This window comes from Melospiza melodia, chromosome 14 (assembly GCF_035770615.1).
Source record: "Melospiza melodia melodia isolate bMelMel2 chromosome 14, bMelMel2.pri, whole genome shotgun sequence".
NCBI classification, from domain to species: domain Eukaryota; kingdom Metazoa; phylum Chordata; class Aves; order Passeriformes; family Passerellidae; genus Melospiza; species Melospiza melodia.
The window spans coordinates 3,226,798-3,250,940 of record NC_086207.1 but is presented as its reverse complement, the minus strand read 5'-3'; the positions used below and the strand labels follow the sequence as shown (position 1 = coordinate 3,250,940).

At 54.2% G+C, this 24,143-nt stretch overlaps 1 protein-coding gene across 1 annotated transcript in view; it reads left to right on the top strand.

The window, feature by feature from the left end:
* SIL1 (SIL1 nucleotide exchange factor) overlaps window positions 1-21,609 on the top strand; it is a 433,884-nt gene extending 412,275 nt beyond the window's left edge. Inside the window, exons 8-10 of the mRNA XM_063168343.1 lie at window positions 17,203-17,299; window positions 19,299-19,463; window positions 21,151-21,609. Coding sequence (XP_063024413.1) covers window positions 17,203-17,299; window positions 19,299-19,463; window positions 21,151-21,501 — 613 coding nt within the window. The 3' untranslated portion in view covers window positions 21,502-21,609. The remainder of the gene's footprint in view (window positions 1-17,202; window positions 17,300-19,298; window positions 19,464-21,150) is intronic.
* Window positions 21,610-24,143: the final 2,534 nt, after the last annotated feature.

The following is a 24,143-nucleotide window of genomic DNA, read 5'->3' as shown; positions in this document are numbered from 1 at the left end:
CAGAAGTTGTGGAGAGACACTATGAGGCTGCTGTGGATTTTCTTTTCTTTCCCTGGGGACTCTGGGGATTGCAGATCGGCGGATTGTGGATTAGCGGATCAGGAATTAGAAATGCCTTTTTCATTCTTATGTTACACACTAATGAACTGACAAATTTAATTTCTTTAAATCCAGCTATTTCAGCTGGAATTGGCAAAGTTGTCTTCTGTCTCTTCTGGTACCCTGAGAATGGCTGAATCCTGATCTCTCTGGGGTCACACCATCCACATTCACTTCTTTGTCTCTAGCCTGTGGCTGTTGCAGAAGTGCAGAGTTCTCTCCAGGAAGGGCCCATCCCTCATGTGTGGCTGCAGTGTCCAGGTGCTGCCAGGGGCTGTGGCTCTCAGCAGCCACGTCTGCCTGTGCCAGTGCAAGGAGGGGAGCTCAGCCCCAGGGAGGGAGAGCTGGCACCAGTCTGGGGGCTCCAGCTTGGCTGTCTGAGCCCACTGGTAGCAGCTCAGGTGTCCCTACCAGGCAGACACCCTGTCAAACCCCGTGGCTCTGCCGAGTGCCTCCATGGCACAGCACAGAGTGTTTGTCCAGCTCCAGGTGTGAGGTGTGCTTGGCTTACATCTGGAGTCAGACTATCCTGAGCTGAAGGGACCCACTGGGATCACCCCATCCAGCGCCTGTCCCTGCCCAGACCCCCCAGCAGTGCCCCCTGTGCATCCCTGGTGCCCAAAGGCTCCTGGAGCTCTGGCAGCCTCGGGGCCGTGCCCATTCCCTGGGCAGCCTGGGCAGTGCCAGCACCCTCTGGGGCAGAACCTTTCCCTGGTGTCCATCCCAAAGCTCCCCTGCAGCCGTTCCCTCCTTCCCTGAGCTCTGCCCTGGGCTCCTTGTGCAGCTGAACCAGCCCAGTGCCCTCAGCCCTCCTCGGGTGGCCCCTGCAGAGCCTTCCCCAGCCCGGCCCCTCCTTTGGGCATCTGGTACAGCTTCAGATCTCTCTGATATTGTGGCACCCAAAACTGTCTCAGAACTCGAGGTGAGGCCACTCCAGTGCAGAATAGAGCAGGACAATCCCCTCCCTTGCCTGTGGGGCAATGCTGGGCCTGATACCCCCCAAAAAATGAAAGAAAAATCTAATAGATTTTGTTTGCCCTTGGGCTTGTTCCTGTGAAGGAAGCTGAGATCTTCCCCTGCTCTTTTGCATCCGTCTGTGGGGAGAGTCCTGTTCCTTGGGCAGCCCCTCCACTGTCACAGGCTGGGATTTGGGTGCCATTGGTGGCTGTGCAGGCTGCAGTGGGCTCCATGTGCCTCTCCAGGGCTGAGGCAGCACATCCCTGCCCAAGCCCTGAGCCAGGGACAGCAGAGAGCACAAAAAGGCATTTCTGTCACTCAAAGCCTAACGGCCTGCGCTGTGGGACCCCGTCAGCGGGGGAAGAGCAGATCCATCATTACCCAGAGCTTTCAATGAGCACTAAACAAAACGGCCCTGGCTCTCCAGAGCAGGCTTTATTCCTGCATTCTGTGATGCTGAAAGTGGGTCTGCAAGCGGCCGCGTCACCACGAGCCCCAGCAGAGCCGTGGGCCGGCGGCAGAGCTCCCGCTGCGGGCAGGAGCACAGCCCGGCCATCCCTCACTGCCCCACTGACGGACGGCTCTGGGGCTGTGCCGATAATATCTTGATTAACAATTAGCATGATGGAACCGGGAAATACATCTTGTTCCTCGCCCCAAGCCGACAGGTGAGGATGGATATATGTTGCCTGGTTGATTGCTGTGCCTTGTTAGAGCCTATTTAGGGTTGATTGAAAAGCAGAGGCTTTGTGTGAGGAGAGACCTTTCATCTCCTGGCAGAGCCAAGTGCGTTTCCCATCAGGAAGCATTCCTTCTCTGCTGCTTATCTCTAACCCCCGCTTTAAACCTGAGCCTGGCAGAGACCAAAAGAAAGGCAGGATCAAAACAAAAATAATTGGGATCGCTGGCTTCCGTGGGCAGTCTGAACCTGTTATTCCTACTTATCAGCTAGTTATTCCTATATAACTCTTGCAAGAGACAATTCAGCAGTTGCAGCATCTCCTTGATGAAAAGCACTCCAATAAAATAACCATGGCAACAGTTGCTGAGGGCTGGCATGGTGAGGGACGGAGATGTGCTCTCCAAAGGACTCCGGGCCCAACTGCCCTGACAAATAGCCCTGCTGAGCATCAGGAGGTGATGTATGGACAGCTCTGTTGTCCTGGTGGGGTCCCAGATGTGCTGGGCATGCAGGCTGCCCCAGTGCACCCAGTTACAAGTCACAATTTGTTAACCATGGGTGTCTTCCCCTCCACATGGAAGGGGAGCTTGTAACCTGAAAGCTGAGGGGGAATTATGAGGACGCTCAATCAGAAAGGAAAGGCCAAGGAGGGGAGCTCAGGAAGGGACACCACCTGTGACCCCAAAGCCATAGAGGATTTCCCAGGGTTTGGATGCTCTGGGAAAGGCTGTGTCTCTCTGCTGTTGGTGCCAGAGACTGGTATTGATAATAAACACTTGGCATGTCTAATTTCAGAGCAACTTCTTTTTAAAGCCATGCTAAGACTGTGTGTGATGATCTACAGGAGGGGTGACAGAGGCCACGTGGTTGCACGTGGAGCAGTTTGGGCATTTGCCTTGAAGAGCTGGCCCTTGGTGCATGGAGGAGCCAGCAGAGCCTGGAGAGTTTGTGCCAAGAGTCCTTCACCCCTGGCTCATGACCCCCCATCCCACCCAGGGTCCTCTAGGGATCACTGTTAGGACCACCCATGTCCTACAAATGCTCTGGTCATAATCTTGGCGGGGGAGCAGCTTGTCTTATGGGATGAAGGCCTCTCAAGTAGCTTTGTGGGCATGGTGGTGTTTTTGTTAGGCACTATCCTCTCGTTCTCTTCCTTAACTGGACATTTATAAGCCTGAAAAGTAAAAGAAGGAACGTTCACCAGAAGAACAGAGAAGCCTGCTGAAAAGCAGCATTTGTGCAGATTTCTAGAAAAGGGCAGTAAATACTCCACCTCTGCTTCATAATAATAATAGGCAGACTAAGTATCTCTAAAAATATAAAATAACATGGGCCTATTTGGAATAGTCAACATCCTTATCAGCCTGCTGCCATCTCTGCAAACAAGTTTCGCTAGAGATTCTGGGCATGATTTTCAATGGCTCAGAGCAGCTGTAGCTTCTTTGACTTCAGTGAAAAGTCTGAGTGCTTGGCACGGTGGCAAACCAAGCCTCTTCCTTTCTGCTTCAAATTGGGGCTTGATTCTAAGTGAGATGAATTTTCTCCTCCTGATAATTCTGTGCATCTGAAGTGATTACAGCTCCGCGTGAGTGCTCTTTTAGGAGATTTCAATGCAGCGTTTTCTTCCGTCTTAAAAAGGTTCCTTCAAGCCTTATGATGCTGGAGAAGGGGGGGAAAAAATAAATCCTGGTGGAAGCCGTTACATCTTCCTATGCAGATGAGAGATTAAAATTTGTATTTTTATAAAACATCACGGGGGCTAAATCGGAAAAGTTCTGTTGAGGCGAGCGGGTTTTGGCTGGTGGGAACGTGCTGCTAAATTCTTATCTGCCGATGGGGAGGCAGAGCAGGGAGTGGTATTATTTGGAGTTCTTAGAGAGTGAGCTTTAATGTTTGCTTAACTCCACTAAAAATAGACGCCACCCTCTTTTCCTAATAGGCGGCATTTGTCACACTTGATTCATTTCCTCTCCCAAACTGAGCTCCTTCATGAATATTCATCTCTACTCCCCAGGAATCTGCCTGTCCTCACAAGTTGTACTCGCGGCGACCGTGCCGTAACAATGCGAGTCGGGCTTCCAGGGCTCCCGAGTACCTGGCCCGATGCAGCAAAACGCGCTGGTATCAACAGCTCCCATTGATTCCTGCTCCTCTCGGAGCCGTGATTGCTCGTTATCCCTCTCGATGAGACCCTTAACGAGGCTCCCGTTCCTGTTGTCATAGCAGCACCGCATCGCCCGGTGTAGCAAAGTCTCCGTGGCTGCTAATTGTGTGATGGGAGGATCAGTTTGGCAGTTTTTCTAGTGGGGATTAGGCCAAAAGGTCCCTTCTGAACTGTGATGAATGCGGCTTCCTTCAGAAGAAACTGTAACTTGCTAGTTAGAGGGGATTTCTGACGAGGGAAGCTTTCCACAGCGGAGAGGGAGAGCAGTCCTCACAGAGCTCTTCCATTCGTGCTCTGCCACTGCTTAAAGCAGGAGGAAGCCAACCAGAAATGCCAAAGGAGGATGTAAAACGGCTGATTCCCTAGTAAGGAAGTCTGTCAGTGCCTCAGACCTTCTAATCTTGTCCAGAGCATGTGGAAGGTGCCTGCTACTGTCATTTGCTGCTGGAGTGGGAAAAATCTACTCGTGCTGGGAGCAGGGATCAGCTCTGGTGCCATTGCTCGGCACCACCAAGGAGATTTTCAGCCACGTGCTAGAAGAGTTGCTCTGAAGAGTTGCTAGAAGAGAAGGAGTTGCTCTGGTGTTGCGGGTGAGAAATGTGCATAGCAAAGGAATGATCTCATCACACCTTTGCCCCTGCAAGTCCAGGAGCGCTGCATGGCAGCCACGGTTGGTCAAAGAGAGCACAAGAGACAGAGGGATGTTTGCTGCTTGACCCTGAGGAGTGATTTATCAGCCAGGATGCTCTTGTTAACTGGCAGGGCCTGTGCAAGGCTCAGCATCCCTGTCCTGGTGTGGAACAGCAGCACGGGGTTTGCTGTGGCTGTGCCTTCCCCAGGGATGGTGGCTCATCTGCGGGCTCACTGCTGGCTCAGCAGGATGCAGGAAGGGCTGCAAAGGCTTCACTGCTCCCACGTGCCAGGGGAAGGGGATCAGCTGTGCCTGCTCCCAGGGCCCTGCTCTTGGAATGCAGAGGGCAGATTTTTCCCCTGTGCCTCTCACTGGGTTTATTCCACAGTGCTGAAATGTAGCCAGGGTAATCCGTGACCTAAACGTGGGCATGAATAGTGTTTTTAGAGAATGAAAAGAGAAAAAATAAATCCTCACCCACCTCAATCTCTCTCCCCAAATTAAAAACTCCCCTGGCCAAGCCTTGCAAATGAGTTTTTGTTGTTTGTGCAGTGAGGAGCCAGATTTTTAAAGGCTGGCTTTCAATTTTACAGCCGTTTATTACAGGCATGAATAATTGCTGGCACGGTGCTACCACTGCTGTTGTTTGCTCTTAAGGTTGGGCCAATTACATATGTAAGCCCTTGATTTACAAGCAAAAGCAGAACTAAAGTAGCTTTGTGGCCTACATTTCAAGAATGAGTGATGTGTCCACGGTCAGCTGTGGGTTCCCAAATTTGTGCTGTGAACCACAGAGGTCCATGGCCATAAATGTGTGGCCCAGATTGTCCAAGGCATCCTGTGGCACGGGCTGTCACAGCACAGCGTGAAGAACATAAACAGGGAGCAGCGAGTGAGGCCCGGGAACCTGCCCAGATTCATCCCATGGCAGGAATGCTGAAAGATTGTGCTGCATTTGGGGAATTCACAGTGAACACACAGAAAAGAAAGGGAACTGGAACTGAACATAATGGTTCTGCAAGATGGACTTAAACCAAGCCTGTCCAAGTCCTGCTTCCCAACATGAGGACTGGTCTGTCTCCAGCTCCTCTGGGCACTCAGCCCTCTTGGGAGAGGAGAATCACAGAATCCCAGACTGGTTTGGGTTGGAAGGGACTTTAAAGCCCATCCCATTCCACCCCCTGCCATGGACAGGGACACCTTCCACTGTCCCAGGGAGCTCCAAGCCCCAGTGTCCAGCCTGGCCTGGGACACTGCCAGGGATCCAGGGGCAGCCACAGCTGCTCTGGGAACCTTGTGCAAGGGTCTCATTTTCTTCCCAATATCCCATCTAACCCTGCCCCATCAGTGTGAAGCCATTCCCCCTTGTCCTGTCACTCCAGGCCTTAGTCCAAAGCCCCTCTCCAGCTCTCCTGGAGCCTTCTAGGCAGTGGAAGGGGCTCTGAGGTTTCCTCAGAGCATTCCATTCTCCCTTCCACCTTTTTCAGCCTGTCTCCAGAGTGGAGGTGAATCCATGGAATAGCTGCTATCCACTGTGGAACTTAAAAACGCCTGATTGAGATCAAGCAGAGGATTTTTCTTGCTTCCGCACAACAGGCAGAGAATGGAAAGGAGGTAGGTCAGTGTGATGGCTGTTCTCCATGGGGTGATGGTTTCCAGACATCACCCACAAGTGCTGTGACCTGGACTCTGCACTGCCCAGCATGGGGAAGGTGTCACTGTGCTGTGCTGGTGCCATTGGGTGCCACCAGCCATGGGGTGAGGTGGGAGCCAGCCCAGCTGTGCTCCTCCACCCTGGCCTGGTGGCAGGCTGGTGTCCTTGCTGCTGGGAGAGCAGGAAGGGCAGGATGTGAGGAAGGGCAGGATGTTTGTGGGCGCTGATGTCATTGCCACAAATCAGTCGTGGATGTTGTCAGCGGGAGGCAGCGGCGGCTCAGCTTGGGAAGAGGCCAGCGTGTCACAGCCCAGGGGCTGGCCAGAGGAGCACGCTGCACTCATATCCTCACTTGTCACACAGCACGTGGCTCTTCAGCCCCCTCCTGCAGGGTTTGTGTGGTCAGCTGGAGGCCGTGGCCACCTCCCTGGTGTGCATGGCCCAGGCTCAGTCTGAGTCCTGCTGATGGACTCAGCTTGGAGATGCTCTGCCCCACCTCAGCAAAGGCTGCTCCTGCTGCCATCCAGCTGGGCAAGAAGCATTGGTGCAGGACCAGTGATTTCTGGAGTGATTTCCTGAAGCTTCTGAAGGCAGAGACCGCACCCAGACCCCCCTGGCAGCCCCGTGGTGTGCACTCTGGCCCTGGCAGACCCGTGGGCAGCAGAGCCATGGGGAGGCACAGCCAGGTTTGTTTACGAGGCTGCAGTCAGCCTGGCTTTTACACCCCAGCAATTACTGGCAAGCCCTGGCGGCTCCTGCGCCTTCGCAGCACATGTGTGAACTCCTGGTTGTGTCACCTCCCTGTCCCCTCCTAGCGGAGTCTAGCAGTGGGAAGTGATCATCACAACTCACATTTGCCTGGCGTATGTCTTTCCACAGTTCCAGAGTGTGGAATGAATTGAACCCGCTTCCTCCTTCACCTTCAAGCTGCTCCTGGATGCAGGCAGCTCAGCTTCCGCAGCCACGCTCAGCTCTCGGAGCTTTTTCTGCCCTAGGGATGGAGCCCTTCTCTCCTGCCTGGCAGAACCTGCCTGGATGCTCCCCCTTGCAGAGGTGGTGTTCAGCTCATGATCTTTTGGGCTTTTCCTAACCCTTCCCTTGCCAGGCTGAGGCTTTCTGTCCACTCCCTCCTCCACTGTGGCAAAGGAGGGCTTTTTGTCTTTGCCTTCTGGGTCATTAAATCTTAATTGGCACGTTGGCTTTCTTTGTCAAGGTATCCGCTCTCTCCATCCATCAGTGATGTAGGGCACATTGCTGACATTCTCTTCTTCCTGCATAATTATCTTATTCCATTGCATCTTTTATGCACAATCTTCCCTTCTGGAAGTGCTCCTCTCCCTGCTCCCACTCTCCCTGAGCACCCAGTTCAGCTCTGGTACCTGCCATGGCCTTGTTTCTTACACCTGCATATGAATCCTTTGAGTTATTCCTGTATTTTGTTAACTACCTCGATCATCCTGGCTCTTTGAGATCTTGATTCAGGCATTCATAAGTGTTTCCTTCACCCTGTCTCTGAAGATGGGATCTGTGTCACCCAGCTTCAGTGCTCCTACACGAGTTTCCACCTGAGTTGGCTATCCAGCCAGGGACAGGGAATCTTCCAACAGGCAAATCATTCCAGCTAAGGCAGGAGTCAAAGGCAGCCCCATCTCCCATTAGACAAATCATTTCTTCTGCTTGCTGCGCTGACCTTGAATTTCTCAGATGCTTTTCAGAACAGATGCAGCCCCCTTTAGAGTGACCCTAAAGGTCTGGGCAGTGGATTTGCCTCTCTGGGTTAGCCAGGGCAAGTCCCATGGAAAAACAGACATGGGGTCTCCAGAGACTGTTACTGAGGGAGTCCAGGCAGTTTTTATGGGCTGGAAGTCTTGATTGTAGCTGTCTGATGTTAATAGAGATGAATCTGACACTTGGAAAGGTTTGGGGGAATGTTTTCTTAATTTGTATTTAGGAAATGTAAAGGTATATAGTGAATGTTTTAAAACCAACAGCAACAGTAATAACAGTAATTATAGGTGGGCACAATTTTCTTTTATCTTTTAACTGAAGTTGCTAGAAAAAAATGACTGCTGTGCTGATACTTGGCAGGGACACTGATGCGAGTACCCACTTGTTTCTGAAAAACGCTGTGGGATTTTTAATGACCATCAGCAGCACAACCTTGATTTTTAAATGTCATCCTAAATGTAGCAGTTACAGCCTCCTCTGCCGTGGCATGTGGGTGGGTGAGTAGGGATGAATCAGAAAGCAGAAAGAATTGCTGCTGCTTTCTGTGGCTCCCAAGTTTTCCTCGAGGGCTTCCCACCTAGGAACTGGCTGGAATTATCCGTGGGTTGTGTTGCAGTCCCTGGTCCCGTGGCATCTCCTGCTGTTGCTCTCCCCTCTATTAATCCATGATTAAGTCGGTTGATGTAGAATGAGTTCATCAGGTTTCTTCAGGAGCTGGTATTCCACAGGATATCCTCTCTGTTTATCAAAACGAGATAAATGAGAAAAACGTTTCCCAGCTCTTGCAGATGCAGTTTTCCATTCTCCCTCTGGCTGGAAACATTCCCCAGGCTTCACTTTTGGAGCTGAAATCTGTGCTTAGCATGTGCAAGATGGTGATTTGCTTTTGTAAATGGAGCAAAGTCTTGGTTTTGAGTCATGACTCAGTGAAACAAATCTACTTTTATCAACTAAAACGATTCTAATAGCACCATTAAACCCGCTGGGACCGGGAAGAGCCAGAGTGACACGGCAGTGGGGTGGATCCAGCATCTTCCCTGGCCTGCCAAGGCTCGGGAGCGATGAGTGGATGGGTGTTTAAGGAGCATCCCTCCCTCCCTCCCTCCCGCCGTGGTACCCGGGGCACGGCCGCAGCCGGGCGGGTGGGAGCGCAGGGAGGCTCCGATGGAGCTGCTCTGCCCGCCCGGGGACGGGAGGAGCTGCGAGCAGATGGCAGGGTTAAAATAGGACAGAGCTGCGCCGAGCTGCTGCTGCAAGGGAGAGGAGTGAAATGCCTGTTCTCACACTTCACTCTGTGTCTCGGGAAGAGCTGCGGAGTGCCTGCGCTCCGCTGGCATTCCCAGCAGGAACGCGCCAGGCAAAGGCTTCCTCGGGTTTTTGATATTATTAGCACTTGTCTTAAAGAAAAATCAGCTCAAATGAGCAAGCAAACAAATAAAGCGAGTAACAATGGAAGGGCTCAGCCTCGGGCCCCCTTTAGCATCTCTCAGGATGATTAGTGGGATGTGTCACATCGGCACCGGAGAGCGGGAGCGTTCGGAGCGAGGCTCTTGTGCTGCTTTCAGGCAGCTTTTTGCAGTGTTTTCATCTCACCTAAGGCGTGTGAATAGGTTTTGTTGAAATATCCGAGTGACTTGGCGTGCCTGGAATGATGCCCAGAGTGATTCAGCATGCTCAGGGGGAGAATTCTGTGCAAAGCTGCCCCACTGCGGGGTCTGAGGGGCTCCTTGGGGGTCCTGCAGCAGCAGCGAAGGGCTGGGAAGGACCTTGGGTGTTCTGCCACCATCCTGGGCCACTTCAGATCCGGAGCCAGGAGGGTGGAGGCGTGCAGAGAACGGGAATGTGAGGAAGAGGAGGAGCAGGGAGGCAGGAGCCAGCACTCGCACTCGCACCCTGAGGCGGCTGCCAACGCTCCTGGGAGCATTTCAGTCTCCCCGTCTATAAATCACGGGGTGCTTTGAAGGCTCTGTGATGAACAACATGGGATGAGCTCGAGGCCGTGGTATTAATCCTGCACTATTGTTCTTGTTTCTTGCTGTGTTGGAATTTTTTAAAAAAGAAATCAACACAATTTTTGAGGGCTCTGGCTAAAATGGCACAGAAATAAATGACTTCTGCTCATGCTTGGAGAGCATCTCCTAATTTTATTAATGTAGCCTCTGATGAAACATAGCCCATCCCCCGGCACCGATCCCTGTCTGACCTACAGTAAATACCAGGCTTTCAGGAATCCATGGGGAGTGTTTTGTAAGTGTGGCACATAGAGCCATAAGGCTGATTTACCCTCAGAAACAAAGCATCAGTTTGGGTGATTGAACACTGGGGGGATTTCCTGGGATGCCTTTCTCCATGCACTGAGGAGCACTTGCCTGTACCTACCTAAAGAACCAATTTTTTGCCACACTGAGCTGGAAGAGAGCTCACTCCGCTCCTGTGACCACTGCAGGTGGGACATGAGTCACCTAATCCAGCCCCTGTGTCACAGAGGGGTGACAAACCCTCAGAGTGGCCTGCACAACCCATCCTTCGCCATCAGAACAGAGAAGCCAGGCTGACCTTGATGGTGCTGACATGGGGGTGGCAATCATCCTGAAAATCCCCAAACCTTTGTATTTTGTCATAAAATAGTCTGTGGGTTGTTGACTAAACCCATAGAAGCTGAGCTGTCAGCTCAGGCTCTTGAAGCTGCACCCACCCTTGCCCTGGTGGGAGTTCCAGGTGCAAATCCCCTCTGGAGCAGCCCAGTGAGGGTCAGTGACAACACTGGTGTCCTTGGAGCCAGGGGCTCGTGCTGGCACTGAAATACAGCTCAGAGCTGGCAAAGCCAAGGGTCAGGAAAAAAGAAGGGCTCTGGGGGTGTTCTTGGAGGCCTCATTCCTGCCGGGGCAGTGAGATTCCTGCCTGGGCTCGCTTTGGGGCTGTGTGTGATCTCCTGTCTGTTTTTGTGGGACCATTTTTCCCTATGGCTATAAATAGAGCCAGTCAGTTTGTTGTTTGTGTGTGTTCAGCAGAACAATCTGGTGTGATTGGTTTTGTTCTGGCTCCTGAGATTTTACTGCCAGAGTTGGTGTTCACTCTACTCTGCTCCCTAGAGAGGTGAGGAAGAGGAGAGGCCTCAACTCAGTCCCCACATTCCCATTGCTTTCTCTGTGCTTTGGGTGACTCGTTGATTCTGCTGGTTCACACAAGTGCCCCAGCTCCTGCATCCCACACCTGGAATGCTGGGTCCCAGCTGCAAAGGCTTTCTGCAGCCCTACAAGGTGTCTTGCTGCAGCAGATTTGTTATTCTGTATTTTTATTTAATTACTTTCTTTTACAGCTCTTTGTATAAATCTAATTATCCATCTGTTACGCTGCATTAGGGCATCACAGCTCCTCGGATTTTTTCCTGTTCTAAACACTTAACTTGCCCTGCCTGGGCTCAGGTGAGCTGGGTCTGCTCCCTGCAGGGTCCCAGTGAGTCCAGGGCTCCCAGTGGCTCCTGACCACACCAAGCTCTGCACTTCCAGCTCAGTGTTGTGACTGCAAAGGGCCAGGAGCTCGCAGGAGGTAATTCCCATGTCCATGGTGTGGCTGGGAGCAGCGTGTTCCCAGTTAAACCCCATGTCACTGTGCTCCCAGGGAGCCTGGGGCTCTCCATTGGCATGTTACAGCCCTCCTGCTTTCAGAGGGGATGCTGGAGGGCTCACAAGAAGCTCGCCTCTCTCTTGCCTGGGACACAGATATGTGGTTGGAAGCCAAGCCAAGGCTCCCCCAGCTTTCCCCAGGTGCCTTCCACGCTGCTCCTGCATCTCTGGGATGATTCATGCTCCCAGCTTTGAGTATCACATGAGCCCATCAGAATCACAGAGCCACGTACTCAGCTCCAATTTCTTCTCTGCAGTTCTGTTCTCCTCTTAGCAACAAATACTCCATAACCTAATTGCTCATTAAAGGCTGTGCTGTGTCCCTGTAATGCAGGATGTCACAGGCAGCCGTGGTGCTCTCCCAGGGACGCCGCTGCTCCCCCGCCACGGCGGCGAGCGCCTGGCTTGGTAGAAAGTGAGAAGGCAGCATTGCATTGAAGTGGAGATTTTCATCTTCTTGGGGATTTTTTTATATCTCTCCTATATTCTGGGCTTTTGAACATCTAACATCTCTTTCATGCTTCACATCTTTCATATGAAATTGTTGTATTGTGTTGCCTATTGAAACCTAGTTTTCCTTTTGTCAGGTTTTCCCCCCTCACCCCTGCTTTCTTCTCCGCTGTATTTTGATCGGTGTAACGACTTAGGGCTCCATTTTTCTGGGTGGTTTTTAATCTCCTTAAGTCGTATCTCTGAAGGCCTTTGTCTGTAATAAACTCAGGTCTGAGCTGGTGCTTGGAGAAGAGGATTTTTAGGCCAGTTCTGCTGCATGTGGCCCTTGGGGGAGGCTTTGGGGGTGAGTGTGCCTCATTCCTCCTCCTTCTCCCTCCAATAGTCACAGGCAGCCCTGGTGACATTGGGGCTATTTTATTATTATCCTGTATCTCATATTGTGCATGCAAATGTCCTTTTCCATAGCTTGGGACTGTGGAAAGCCTCAGTTAAATGTGTGTTCTGGAAGGGATTCACCCACACTGTGCTTAAGTGTAATTTCCTGGCAGAGCCAGGGGGTCATTTTGGAGGGTGAGGAGGCTGCAGGGCTGTTGATATGGAGTTGTCCCAGTTATTCTTCTCTTAGGAAGGAAGCTAGGAAGTTTGGAAGGAGATGTGGATACCTGGGAAGTCATGGAATCAGAGCCATCTGGCTCACTGCAGCTGCTCCATGGCCATTTCCCACAGGAATAGTTCATAGCCAGAGCTTGGAATGCAGAAGGAAGCCGTGTTCTCCTTATGTGTCGCTTCTCACTTGACCTGTTTGAATGCTTTTATTTTTTTTATTCTTAAACCTGCAATCTGAAATCCAGTCATGCAAGTATTAACGAGCTGCTGATCACCCTGCCTCTCTTTTCTGCCCTTGTTCAGTCTCAGATTTACAGCTCTAGTTCGGGCTGGAATTACTGACACTGTAATGATCTGTTTTATCTCTCTATCTATTATTTGTCAAATAATTTTAACATGACTGTGCTTACAAGAACTGTCAGACACCCTCCAAACACTGAGAAGGATGAAGAAGTCATTGGCCTTTTCAAGTGTGACCCTGGTTGTGTTGCTTTGTTTCCAGGGCTCATGGAAATGACCTTTTCTATTGCCTGTCAAAGTGTGACCCAGGTGTGAGGGTTTGAGAGCCGCAGGAGCCAGACAAGGCACATTTCAGCCCTGCTGGTTCACTCTTGTTTTCTCCATTAACAGATTTTGGACAGAAAACCAGGGAAGGGAAGGGAAGGGAAGGGAAGGGAAGGGAAGGGAAAGAGGGGGAGGGCAAGGTAAGCAATGCTACCTCGCTGCCTGTTTCTGATCCTCAGGTTACAGCACAAGCTAAATAGACTACACTAAATTTTTTAGGCTGTTTCACAGACTTACAGACTTTGATCCCTGGCTTTGATTTCCCAGGTGGCACCGCAGAGGCTGGTTCTGAGCAGAGAAGAGACCCATTAAGCCCCGTCTAGCCCGGTGATTATCATGCCTTTGCACCAGCACCGGGGCTTTCATCAGAGCTCAGCTCTGCAGCCTCGGCTCCCTGTGCCTGGGGAGATGCCAGGGCAGGAGGAGCCTGTGCCAGCCCAGGCAGGGGCAGCCCCTCCATCCCACTCCCTTCCACACCCCTGCTTGGTCCTTCCACACCTGGTTTCAGCAGGATGCCCAGGAGAGGAGGTCACCCGTTCTTTCCCAAGGTCTCATGCAGTTTCTGCAACAAGCAGGCCATGAAATAAATATTCTCTGTGTGTCCTTGTCAGAGCAGTAGAGATGAGGGCATTTGCCTGCCTGCCCTGCTCTGTGCCTCCAAGTCTCCAGGTCCCTCTGCACCACTTGGCTTGCTTTCTTTTTTTTTTTTTAATTTAAATCTAATTTTGCTGCCTTATTGTAAGTTCCCACCTAACTCCAGAGCTGCTGTCGCCTCAGGGCTGTGTTGCTGCTTTTCAGTCTTCCCACACCCGCATGTGCAGTCTGCAAAAACTTTGAGAAGTCTCTCCTAAATTTGTGCACTTGGGGTCGTCCTAGGAGGAGTGGAACAAGGGTGTCTCTTAGCAGAGAGTAGTCGTGAAAAACCCCTTCCCTTCGTCTGCAAAGTGGAAGCTGCTTCCATGCCAGGAGCTGCCAGTGAAAATGCACAGAATGTGGGCAGCATGGCTGGGAGGCACAAGGAGCTGAGGTGTGCAGCAAGGGTCACATTGAGAGGGGATGTGCTGTGACCCCACAGCCAGGCTGGGCCCCCAGGGCACACTGGGGCTGTTAGCACTCAGGGGTCTCTTCTGGGAAGCTGCATGGGGCTGCTGTCGAGTCCCTGCAGCCTGTGACTGTTCCTCCCCCGGGATGGGGGCTGGTTAATCTCACCAGTGCAGCACACCCAAACCTGTGCCATCACTGCACCACAGGCTGGCCCAGCCCTGTCTCAGCCTCAGACTCCCATTTCAGTGAATTTTTTTGCAGATGCCACCATCCTGTCTCCATTAACAGATTAGCACGGCTGAATTTCCCATGCGAGCGCTCCACAGTCTGTCTCATTGTGTTTATTTTGTTCAGGCTGCTTTTCCCTGGGCTTGACAGTGTAATTTGTACAGATCTCTGCTGAGTTTTCCAAACCTTCAAACAAGCTTTTTTGTTAGCTTGAAGCCAGGACCATTGATAGCAGTGACAGAGCAACAGGAGCATTGAGAAGCGAGCGGCACACCCACCAGCCAGGAAGGCTCCCTCACCTCCTGAGCTGCTCCTTGGCAAAAGCTCCATGGTTCAGAGATTTTAATTAGATCAAATCCTCCAGGTGACCAGCCAAGTATTAAAGGCATACCAATTTCTCAGTCGTGTCTCCTGCTGTAAGAGTTTTTATTATTTATTTTAGAGAGATGTGACAAAAGAGCTTGGATATCCCAAATGTGCCCTTCTCCTTGAATGGCACCAGGAGGTCTCCAGCCCAGGGGATTGTCCTTTCAGTGCACTTCTACTCAGCAAAGTGCCTTCCTGCAAGCTGCTTCTGCACTTGCTCTGGTCTCCATTGCCCAGAGGGACTTGCACATGAAATGGGATGAGGTTTTTGGACACATGCTGTGGGGGCCATGGCTGTGGCTGCAGGTTTGGCTGGAGATGAATGAGAGCCCCAGTTGTGAGCTGGGCCTTGGGCCCAGGAGTGGCCTGGGGACAGGTGAAGTTTTAGGGCTTGTGCTGTTTGCCTCTGTTGACTCTCTAAATCAGTCCCCAGCCCATTCAGAGATGCCATCAATGGATCATTGCACAACATATTGGGGTGGAAAATGGCATCCTGCTTCTGCACCTCCTGCATGGGGAGGTTGGGGATGGGCCCCTCATGGTGGATGTGTCAGGTCCCACCTGACCCAGGCACTGCAGAAGCTGGTTTGCTTCCAGGGATGCTGCAGGGCTGGTACATGGGGGTCTGAGAATTGTGCTGCAAAAATCTCATGTGCAGGAGGATCCTGGAGCTCCTGGGTTTGTTCTTTCTCCCTCCTGCCCTGTTTGGGCAGGGTCACAGATGCCCCCACCTTGGCAGGGTGCCTGTGCCATGGCTGTGCCTGGATGTTTGCTGCAGCAAGTGGGTGAGGAAGGAGAAATCAAGGGTGGCTTTCAACAAATGCCCTTTTCTTACCCTTAGGTGAGACTGGTATTGCCAGCTGGGAAGTACCACACCAGATTTGCTCTGAGCAATGATTTTAACTCCAAGCTGCTCCTTGCCCAGCTCCATTTGTCTCTGGTTTTGTTTCTTTATGACCCTGCCTGCCTCTGTGTCTCTGATTTCCTGGAGGGGCTGGGCCGTGGCTGCTGCAGCAGCTCCGTGGGAGCAGCAGGGGCTGTAGCAGGGCCGTGACCTCTGTCTGGCACGGTGCAGAGCCAGCAAAGGCTGGAGAGTGGAGCTGCCCCTGGAGTGGGACAGCTCTGGGATCAGGGATCAGATAGCTGGCACACTGTGCCCTGGCTCTGAAAGCCCTGCCAAGGAGGAGCCTGCAGTGTCTGATGGCTCCACCACCTCCCAAGATGCATTAGAAGTGGGCTTGCAATGTGTCAGTGTGGAGAGGAGGAATGGTCTGTCTGTGTGTCTGTCTGTCCCTGGGCAGCTGCTGGCATCCTGACCTGACGTTTCAGCCTGTCCTGGCAGGCAAGAGGGTGGATTTATCCACAGTAGTCCTTGGAGAGGAGCTCTTGCTGTGAGAGGTGTGTGGGTGATCAGCACGCTGGCAGCAAGCAAGGACAGGGACAAGCAGGAACTGGAATACAAAGGCTCTTCAGAGCTCTTCAGGAGTGGATGTCATGTGGAGTGAGAGGATTCATGGAACCAGGGAGCCACAGGGGAGGGCTCCTTGCCAGGGGAAGCCAGGTGGGATGGGGGTATGGTGGGAAGGCCCAGATGACCCAGTGTGCCCTCCCCACCCCTGCTGCCTTCATTTCAGGTGTGTTTAAGGTGGCTGCACAATTTGTACCTTCTCCATAACCATGAGCCAGCGTTGGTGGGAGCTGGGGGATTTTGTTTTGGGATCAGGCTGGATTGACCTTTGTTCATGTCCAGTGTGAGGTGGGAATATAATTAAATAGAACCACTGAAGTCGGAAAATCCCTCCCAGAGCATCGAGTCCAAACTGTGCCTGATCCCCACCTTGTCCCCAGCCCAGAGCACTCAGTGCCACCTCCAGCCCTTCCTGGGACACCTCCAGGGATGGGCACTCCAAACCCCCCTGGGCAGCCCCTCCCAATCCCCGAGCCCCCTTTCCATGGGGAAATTCCTGCTGTGCCCACCCTGGGCCTGCCCTGGCCCAGCCTGAGGCCGTTCCCTCTGCTCCTGTCCCTGTTCCCTGAGCACAGCCCGACCCCCCGGCTGTGCCCTCCTGTCAGGAGCTGTGCAGAGCCACAAGGGCCCCCTGAGCCTCCTCTGCTCCAGGCTGAGCCCCTGCCCAGCTCCCTCAGCCCCTCCTGGGGCTCCAGCCCCTTCCCAGCTCCGTTCCCTGCCCTGGACACGCTCCAGCCCCTGCAGGGCTCTGTGGCCATGAGGGCCCAGAACAGGACACAGCCCTCGAGGTGCCCCAGCAGTGCCAGCACAGGGGACAATCATTGTCCTGGTCCTGCTGCCACCCCAGTGCTGGCACAAGCCAGACCAGGGTGTCTCCCACCTTGCTGTGCCCCACTGTGTTGGTGACCTGCCTTTTGCTTTCATCCCTGCAGCAACCCCAAAGTGCAGATTGAAGCCATCGAGGGGGGTGCCCTGCAGAAGCTCCTGGTTATCCTGGCCACAGAACAGCCCCTGGCTGTCAGGAAGAAGGTGAGGAGTGGGGCTGCGCCTCTGGGCAAAGCTGGGATTGTGCTGAACTCTGTGTAAACACTCTCAGGACATCAGGGACATCTGAACAGTGTGGGACCCCACGTTGGGTGGGCTTCACTCCCAGGGGTGCAGAAGGGGGGCTCTGGGTACCAAACCACCCCAGCAGCACCGGTGGAGCCTGCACTCCCCTGGCTCTGTGGGTGTCCCCCCAGTGCCAGCAGCGGCACTCACAGTGGCTCTGCCAGCCAGTGGAGACAGCACAGTGCCATAGTTCTGGGGGGCACAGGCGAGGGTCCCCAGGGCAGCACAGCCATCACAGGCTGACAAACACAGGAGCTGACATTTGAGGAGCTAATTGCTGCAGCCAGCCCTGTGTCCTGCCTTTGGCAGAGGCTTTGGAGCAAGGAGCAGCACCAAGAGCCCCAAGCCAAATGTGCAGCGCTGTCCATCGGGCTGGGGGCTGCCTCGCCCCCTCCCTCCCTCCCTCCCTGCTGTATTCCCTGGAGCATGAGATCCCATTACCCTCACTTTAGTGTGTGATGCCACCTCTGCAACACCACCTGGCTGCTCCCAAACCCCAGCCCGGTTTTCTACAGGGACCTCCTGCATGAGGGGTCCAGCAGGGTGGGGAGACCTCTGACTCTTCCATTCACCTGTAACGAGCTCCCTAAAATATGTTCCCCTTTAACCCTGGTAAGAGTTTTCCAGCAAGTGAAAGGCACAGGAGAAAGCTGTGGAACCGCGTTGCATTTGGCCATGGATGTGAGGAGATCCCATGGGATGCTCCATGCTCAGAAACTCCTCCCAGGAGTGCCCGTGGCTCAACCCAGAGCTCCTTTTGGGATGGCTGGGCTGCAGGGGCTCTCACAGCTCTGCTGTGAACCAGAATAGTTCATTCCAGTCAACCTGAGTGCATCGTGCTGGCAGCCCCTGCAGAAACGAGAGGGGTGGTCAGTATTGTCCATGTTCACACAGAACTGTACAAGACCCTGCAAGGGTTGAACCCTCTTTTCCAGGAGGACAGAGGTTTTAATTCCCAGTTTCATGCTGTGTGCAGTGTCCTGTGTCTCCAGACTGGATCCCAAGGGCAGGCTGGTGGCCCAGCCCGTTCCTGCACGGGGCCGCAGCCCCGGGCTCCCGCTCCGATGGTTTTTCCGCCCCGGTGCTCGCAGCCCTGCACGGCAGCGAGGCCAAAAGTGCATTCCTTCCTCTGGCCTACGATTCAAAAGGGAGACAGCAGCATCTCAAATTCACCAGCAGCAACGCGGAAAATGGAAAATAGAAACAAACGGGAGCGGGGAAGACGCGGCTGTCAGCTCGGATCTGTCCGTGCGGAGCGGGCGCGGCCCGGCCCCGTGTGGGGAGCGGGGAGGCCGAGGCGAGCAGCGCGAACCCTGCCCCGGGCACAGCAGCCGGGCTGACAGCAGCGCTGGGCTGGCCCCTCAGCGCCTCCTCGGCTCCGAGCCGAGCCCTGCGGCACCGCGGGCTGCTGGGCTCCGGCTAAAAGCTGTGGGGCTGCACCCTGACACGGCCTGGGCCGAGGACATCACGGCCTTGTCCTCTGACTGTGGGGCTGCACCCTGACACGGCCTTGTCCTCTGACTGTGGGGCTGTGGGGACATCACCCCTGGCATCCAAGCCACCTCGTAGGGATCAGCTGGGTGGTGCTGGACACTCCTCACCCCATTGTGGGCATGAACATGGAGAAGTGATGGGGTTGGGACTGTCAGGGTGCAGGCTCCTCAGTGACAGCCCAGGCTGGGGTTTGGATGAAGTACCCATGATTTGGCAGCCTCACAGTGCTGGGGAGGATTGGGATTGCAAACAGGACTGCTGGAGATGTCCCTCAGCAAGGAGAGGTTGGGATGCATTTTCCTTGGAGCTCTGCACAGATGAGCTGGAGCGTGTTTCTGCTGTCCCCCTGGGTGCCATCAAGAGGGGCCGTGCCACATGGAGTGGCCATGGCCACCTTGCTGATTGCCCTCTCTTTCTCCACCAGGCTCTCTTTGCTTTGTCCTCCATGCTGAGGCACTTCCCCTATGCCCAGCAGCAGTTCCTCAAGCTGGGCGGCCTCCAGGTGCTCAGGAGCCTCTTCCGGCAGAAGGGGATGGAGCCCCTCCATGTCCGTGTGGTGACACTGCTCTACGACCTCATCATGGAGAAGGTGAGAGCTGGGGTAGCACTGGCCAGACACTCCCCACCTTCACCCCCAAACCCAGCCAGGCCTGAAAATCCTCACAGGACAAGGATGAGGAGGAGTCATCCCAGCATCAGTGGGAATGAGTCCCCTTCAGCCCCTTGGCCAACACCACACCAGTGCCTGGGGATTCCTAGAGGAGCTGAAACCAGTGCTTCTCTTCAAGTCACTGCCACCATTTCCTCCTGAGGGTGTTTAAACAGCAGGACACAGAGGACACAAGTAGGGAATGCTGGCCCTGGGCTGTGGTGTCCAGCCAAGGCCAGGGGACAGGCCAGCTTTGCCTGCTGCACGTCCCTTGCTGGACCCCAGCCCGCCACATTCTGTTTTATTTTCAAATACCCTGGATTACTGCTGTAAGTGTCAGTTTAAAGCCTGTCTTTCCTTGCCATGGCTTGTTGTTCAGTCTGTGTGTTTCCCTGACTCCAGAGAATGGGAATTAAATCCACTCTGGCTCGGTTTATGGCCAATTTGCCCTGCGGATTATGGCTGCTCTAATACCTGGGTTGCAGGCACGGCAGAGCAGCACCTCTCTGTTAAATCAGTTATTTTCCAGGAGACTTTGTAAAGGTGCAAATTATTTTAGCAGGTCTGAAATCTTATCAGGTGCTGACTCTAACATGATCCTGTCAGCTCCATGGGAAAGGAGCAGACAAGGGCATTTTGACTCAAACCATTCCCATTTGATCCTGCTGCCCATTTCCCAGCTCTCCCCTCCGGCAGCCCCATCTGTTCCTACCTCTGTGGGTCTGGAGCAAGCACAGCCTGGCAGATTCTCGGGTTTATGTTAAAACAACAATTTTTAGCTGTTCTTTGGATTGGGAGTGCTGTACCCTGGGTGCTGGGGGGCTGCTCCAAGCTGGGGTAGCAGGTTTGGGATGGGCTGGGTGACTGTCAGATGGATTGGTTTGGAATCATAAAGCACCCTGGCAGCTCTCAGCGCAAAACAGGAGTCACTGGGGCTCTGAATGGCTCCTCCTGCCACATTCCTTCCCTTTCACCCCAAATCCTGCCTGCACTTCAGCAGGCAGCTCTCAAGAGGACCAGGAGAGGGGAGGTCTCCTTGGTGTTGTCCTTCCAAGTCCCTGTCTGGAAATCTCATGCTATCAGCAGCCTCTCCACCAAAGGGCTCACAGGGTGGTGTGGGGGAGTTTCCCTCCTCTCCCTGGCCCCCTTGCCCCTCTGGGCTGGGCTCTCTTGCTGTAAGGGATCCAGCCCCCTGCAGAATTTCAGTACTGGGGTTTTCTGGACCAGGCTGGCAGGGGAAGGTCTGGCTGTGGCTGGAGGAGACTGAGATCCCATCTCTGGAAGGAGCAGCATGGAGCCAAGTGATGATGTTCATTAGGTGCTCCAGGCACCTGTCAGCAGGAAAAAGCATCAGACCAAAGACTTTACAAGTCTTGCTGAGTTTCCTGCCCCTGAGTCCCCTCCCAGGCTGTGTGACACAGAAACCCCCAGTCCCTGGGAGTTCTCCAGGGTGGAAAAACAGTCCCTGTGGCCAGGGAGCCAGGACACAACCTGGGGCTGGTATTCTGTGGCAAGTCCCCATCCATAGCAGGTGGTACAGGACATACATCCTCCTCTACTGTGTCACCTCCTGGGAGCAGTTCCTCTCTGACAGGGACGTTAATCTGTGTTCCACCACTTCCCACAGATGCTGCTTGAGGACTCCCAGCACGGAGAGCAGATGGAGGAGAAAATCCAGCAGTACCAGCAGGTCAGGCTGGTGCCGGCGGTGGTGGAGCAGGGCTGGTGTGCCCTGGTGCCCAATCTGCTGGCCATGCCCGAGCACGACACCCGTGAGAAGGTCCTCAAGCTGGTGGGGGTGCTGGTGGCCTTCTGCAGGGAGCACTACCGGGGGGACCCCGCCCTGGGCACCACCCTCAGCCTCCTGCGCAGCGAGTACGAGGAGCTGGCAGCCCAGGAGCAGAGGGAAGGGGACAAGGATGGCTACTTCAGGGAGCTCCTGGGCTCCATCAACACCATCATCCAGGAACTGAGGTGAACCTGAGGGCTCTGCCCAATTCCAGGGAATTCAGGGTGACAGCAAGTTTGGATGGCCAGACTTTTTGTTGCAGGTGCACTTTGGAATAAACTGCTGGACTAAACGAGATCCCACACTGTGTGCCAGTAACTTTGTTACTAAAATACATTGGGGCGTGGGGAATGTCTTGATTTGGTGGCATACTGCTGGAAGAACAGAGGTGCACAGTGGAGGGAACAAGCTGGGGCTCAGCTGGGGAATTTGGGATTTGCAGAAAGGGAACAAGCAGTGTTCCCAGGGGAGCCATGCTTGTGTCACTCCCAGGAGGGGATGTTTGAATGTTTGAATCCCTGCACTTCCTCCAGGCCTGGCAGAACCCAGCTGGTCCCTTCCACCCCCAGCCCTTGCAGGGCTCTGCCATCACCAGGGATGGGCACAAATGCCACCAGATCCATCCCCACCCGTGACCCTGGAACCACCAGGCTTTGTGCTCAAATATTTGAGGCTCCCTTTTACAGTGTGACACTTGTCACTGTTAAGTAGCAGGGCTAATTATAACTAATTTTTGATCTTTCTCTTTTTGGGGTTTCAGGCTGTTTTGCTGGCATTAATTTTTTTTTTCTATTTTTATCTGAAATGCGTTTTCCAGCCAGCCTTGCTAAGGCTTTGCTTTGTAGGTTTAAAAAAAAATTAAATCTGATGGTAACAGCCAGGATAACCATGGGAAGGGGCTTTTCTGCTGGAAACCCGAGCCTCTGGAGCGGTGCCAGGTGAATCAGGGATCCAGCAGAACTGGAGGGGATCAGCACAGGGGTTTTTCAGCCCCTGCCTAGCTTTGTCACTGTGTCACAGCTGCATTTAAGGTGGGGATTGTCTAACACCTCCTTAGGGAATGAGTCAGGCAGAAAACCACCAGCAGCCCTCCCTGTCCAACCCCAAAGCCCCACTTGCTCTTCCTTTAAGTCTTAAACCTGACAAGTTTTTGAGCAGGGGCTCACTGGGGATGCCTGTGCTGGCCCTGGTGCTGGAAAGGTGCCCATGGGCCTCCAGGGCAGCTCAGGAGGGAGCAGGTGATGGCTCCTGGTCAGTGCCACTCACTGCCAGCCCTGGGATGGCAGCAGGGAGTGCCCAGGAAGGGCCTGGTGACCCCCTTGGGCTGTTTCCTGCACACACCGGCAGGGTGACACAGCCAAGGACGTGGAACACTCAGAGGAGGCCAAAAAGTGATAACAAATAACAATTTCTTGGCAGTGCTGCTCCTGAGGCACTGGGCCCTGGCAGGGCACATTTGGGGCAGAGGCTGTGTGAGGTCTTGGGCAGTGCTGGCCTCAGGGACCCCACACCCACACCCCGAGTCCCCCTGCCCAAAGGGCTCCAGCCCTGCAGGGGGGTCAGGAGCCCGAAAGGGGTGGCCAGAGGGAACCCCTGGGCTGTAGGCACCCCCTCTCTGCAGCTCCTGCAGCTCTCAGGGGTCATGTCCAAGCACGGGCAGTGCAGATGGGTGGTGGCCTGGGGAGGTGGTGACGGCTGTGGAACATTGGGAAGCACCAAGAGCTGTGCCACGGGCAGCCCTGGCCAAGGCTCAGCCTTGGGGCTGCTGCCCATTCCTCTGTGTGCGTGGCCATGTGTCCCCAGAGGCTCACAGAGAAGTGCAGGCGAGCCCTGGGCTGCTTTCCCTGGCCATAAATGCCAGCCCAGGCCGGTGTCCCCACTAATGGCAGCTTTGTGTCCCAGATGGCACTGCTGGTCCACAGCCCGGGGTAATGACGGGGCTGCTGCAGCTGCCTGCTCCTCCCCCGGCAGGGCCAGGGCCAGCCCTGCCCCAGCCCCTGTGCAGAGCCGGCCCCGCTGTGCTGGGAACCCCCCAAATTCCTGCAGGGCTGGAGGGGCCCGGGGTGGGGGATCCTGGGGCAGATGGAAACCTTGGGTAGGGCTCACCAGACCCCCTCCCAGTGCAGGTCTGGGATGGGCACTTCCATACTCAGTTCTGGAGCTAACAGGGCCCCCCCATTGCTCCAGCTTCAAGAGGGGATCAGGCGTTAAGCGCTGCAGTCACACAGGTGGCCAGGCCAGGAGCAGCTCCCACTCCTTCCCCTGCGCCCACCGGGAGGGCTGTGCTGGCCCAGCCTGAGCCCTCGGAACCCGGGCACCCTTTAGGCAGGGAGTGGATCAGAGCAGAGCCCGCGGGCTGGGTCTCCCTGGACACTCCCCAGCCCTCGCCATCCGCAGCACAGGCGGCGCCTGAGCCCTCAGCACTGCAGCAGCTGATGTGCCTTGATGGGTTTTTCCTTTTCTCACCCCTTTGTTGGGGTTTTGAACGCACTCGTCCCTCCTCACCCTCTCTGATCTCCTCAGTTTTGTGTCTGAGGTTTGGCTGCCGTGGCCTGGTTGGGACCCAGCACCCGTGTAAGCAAACACAGCTCGGGGTGCCCCGGCCCTGCTCCAACACATCCCAAAGGCGCTGGGAGCAGGCAGAGCTCGGAGTGGGAAAGGCGCTCATTAACGGCCATTAAATCGTGGCACGGAAACTTCACACACAATTAAAGCGGCATAAATTCAACGTGGCTCCATTCACCGCGGAATTGAATTAAGAGCACTTGAAATCTGGAATAAGACGTATCTCCTGAGGATTTAATGTGGTTTCACTAATACACTTTAGAAGA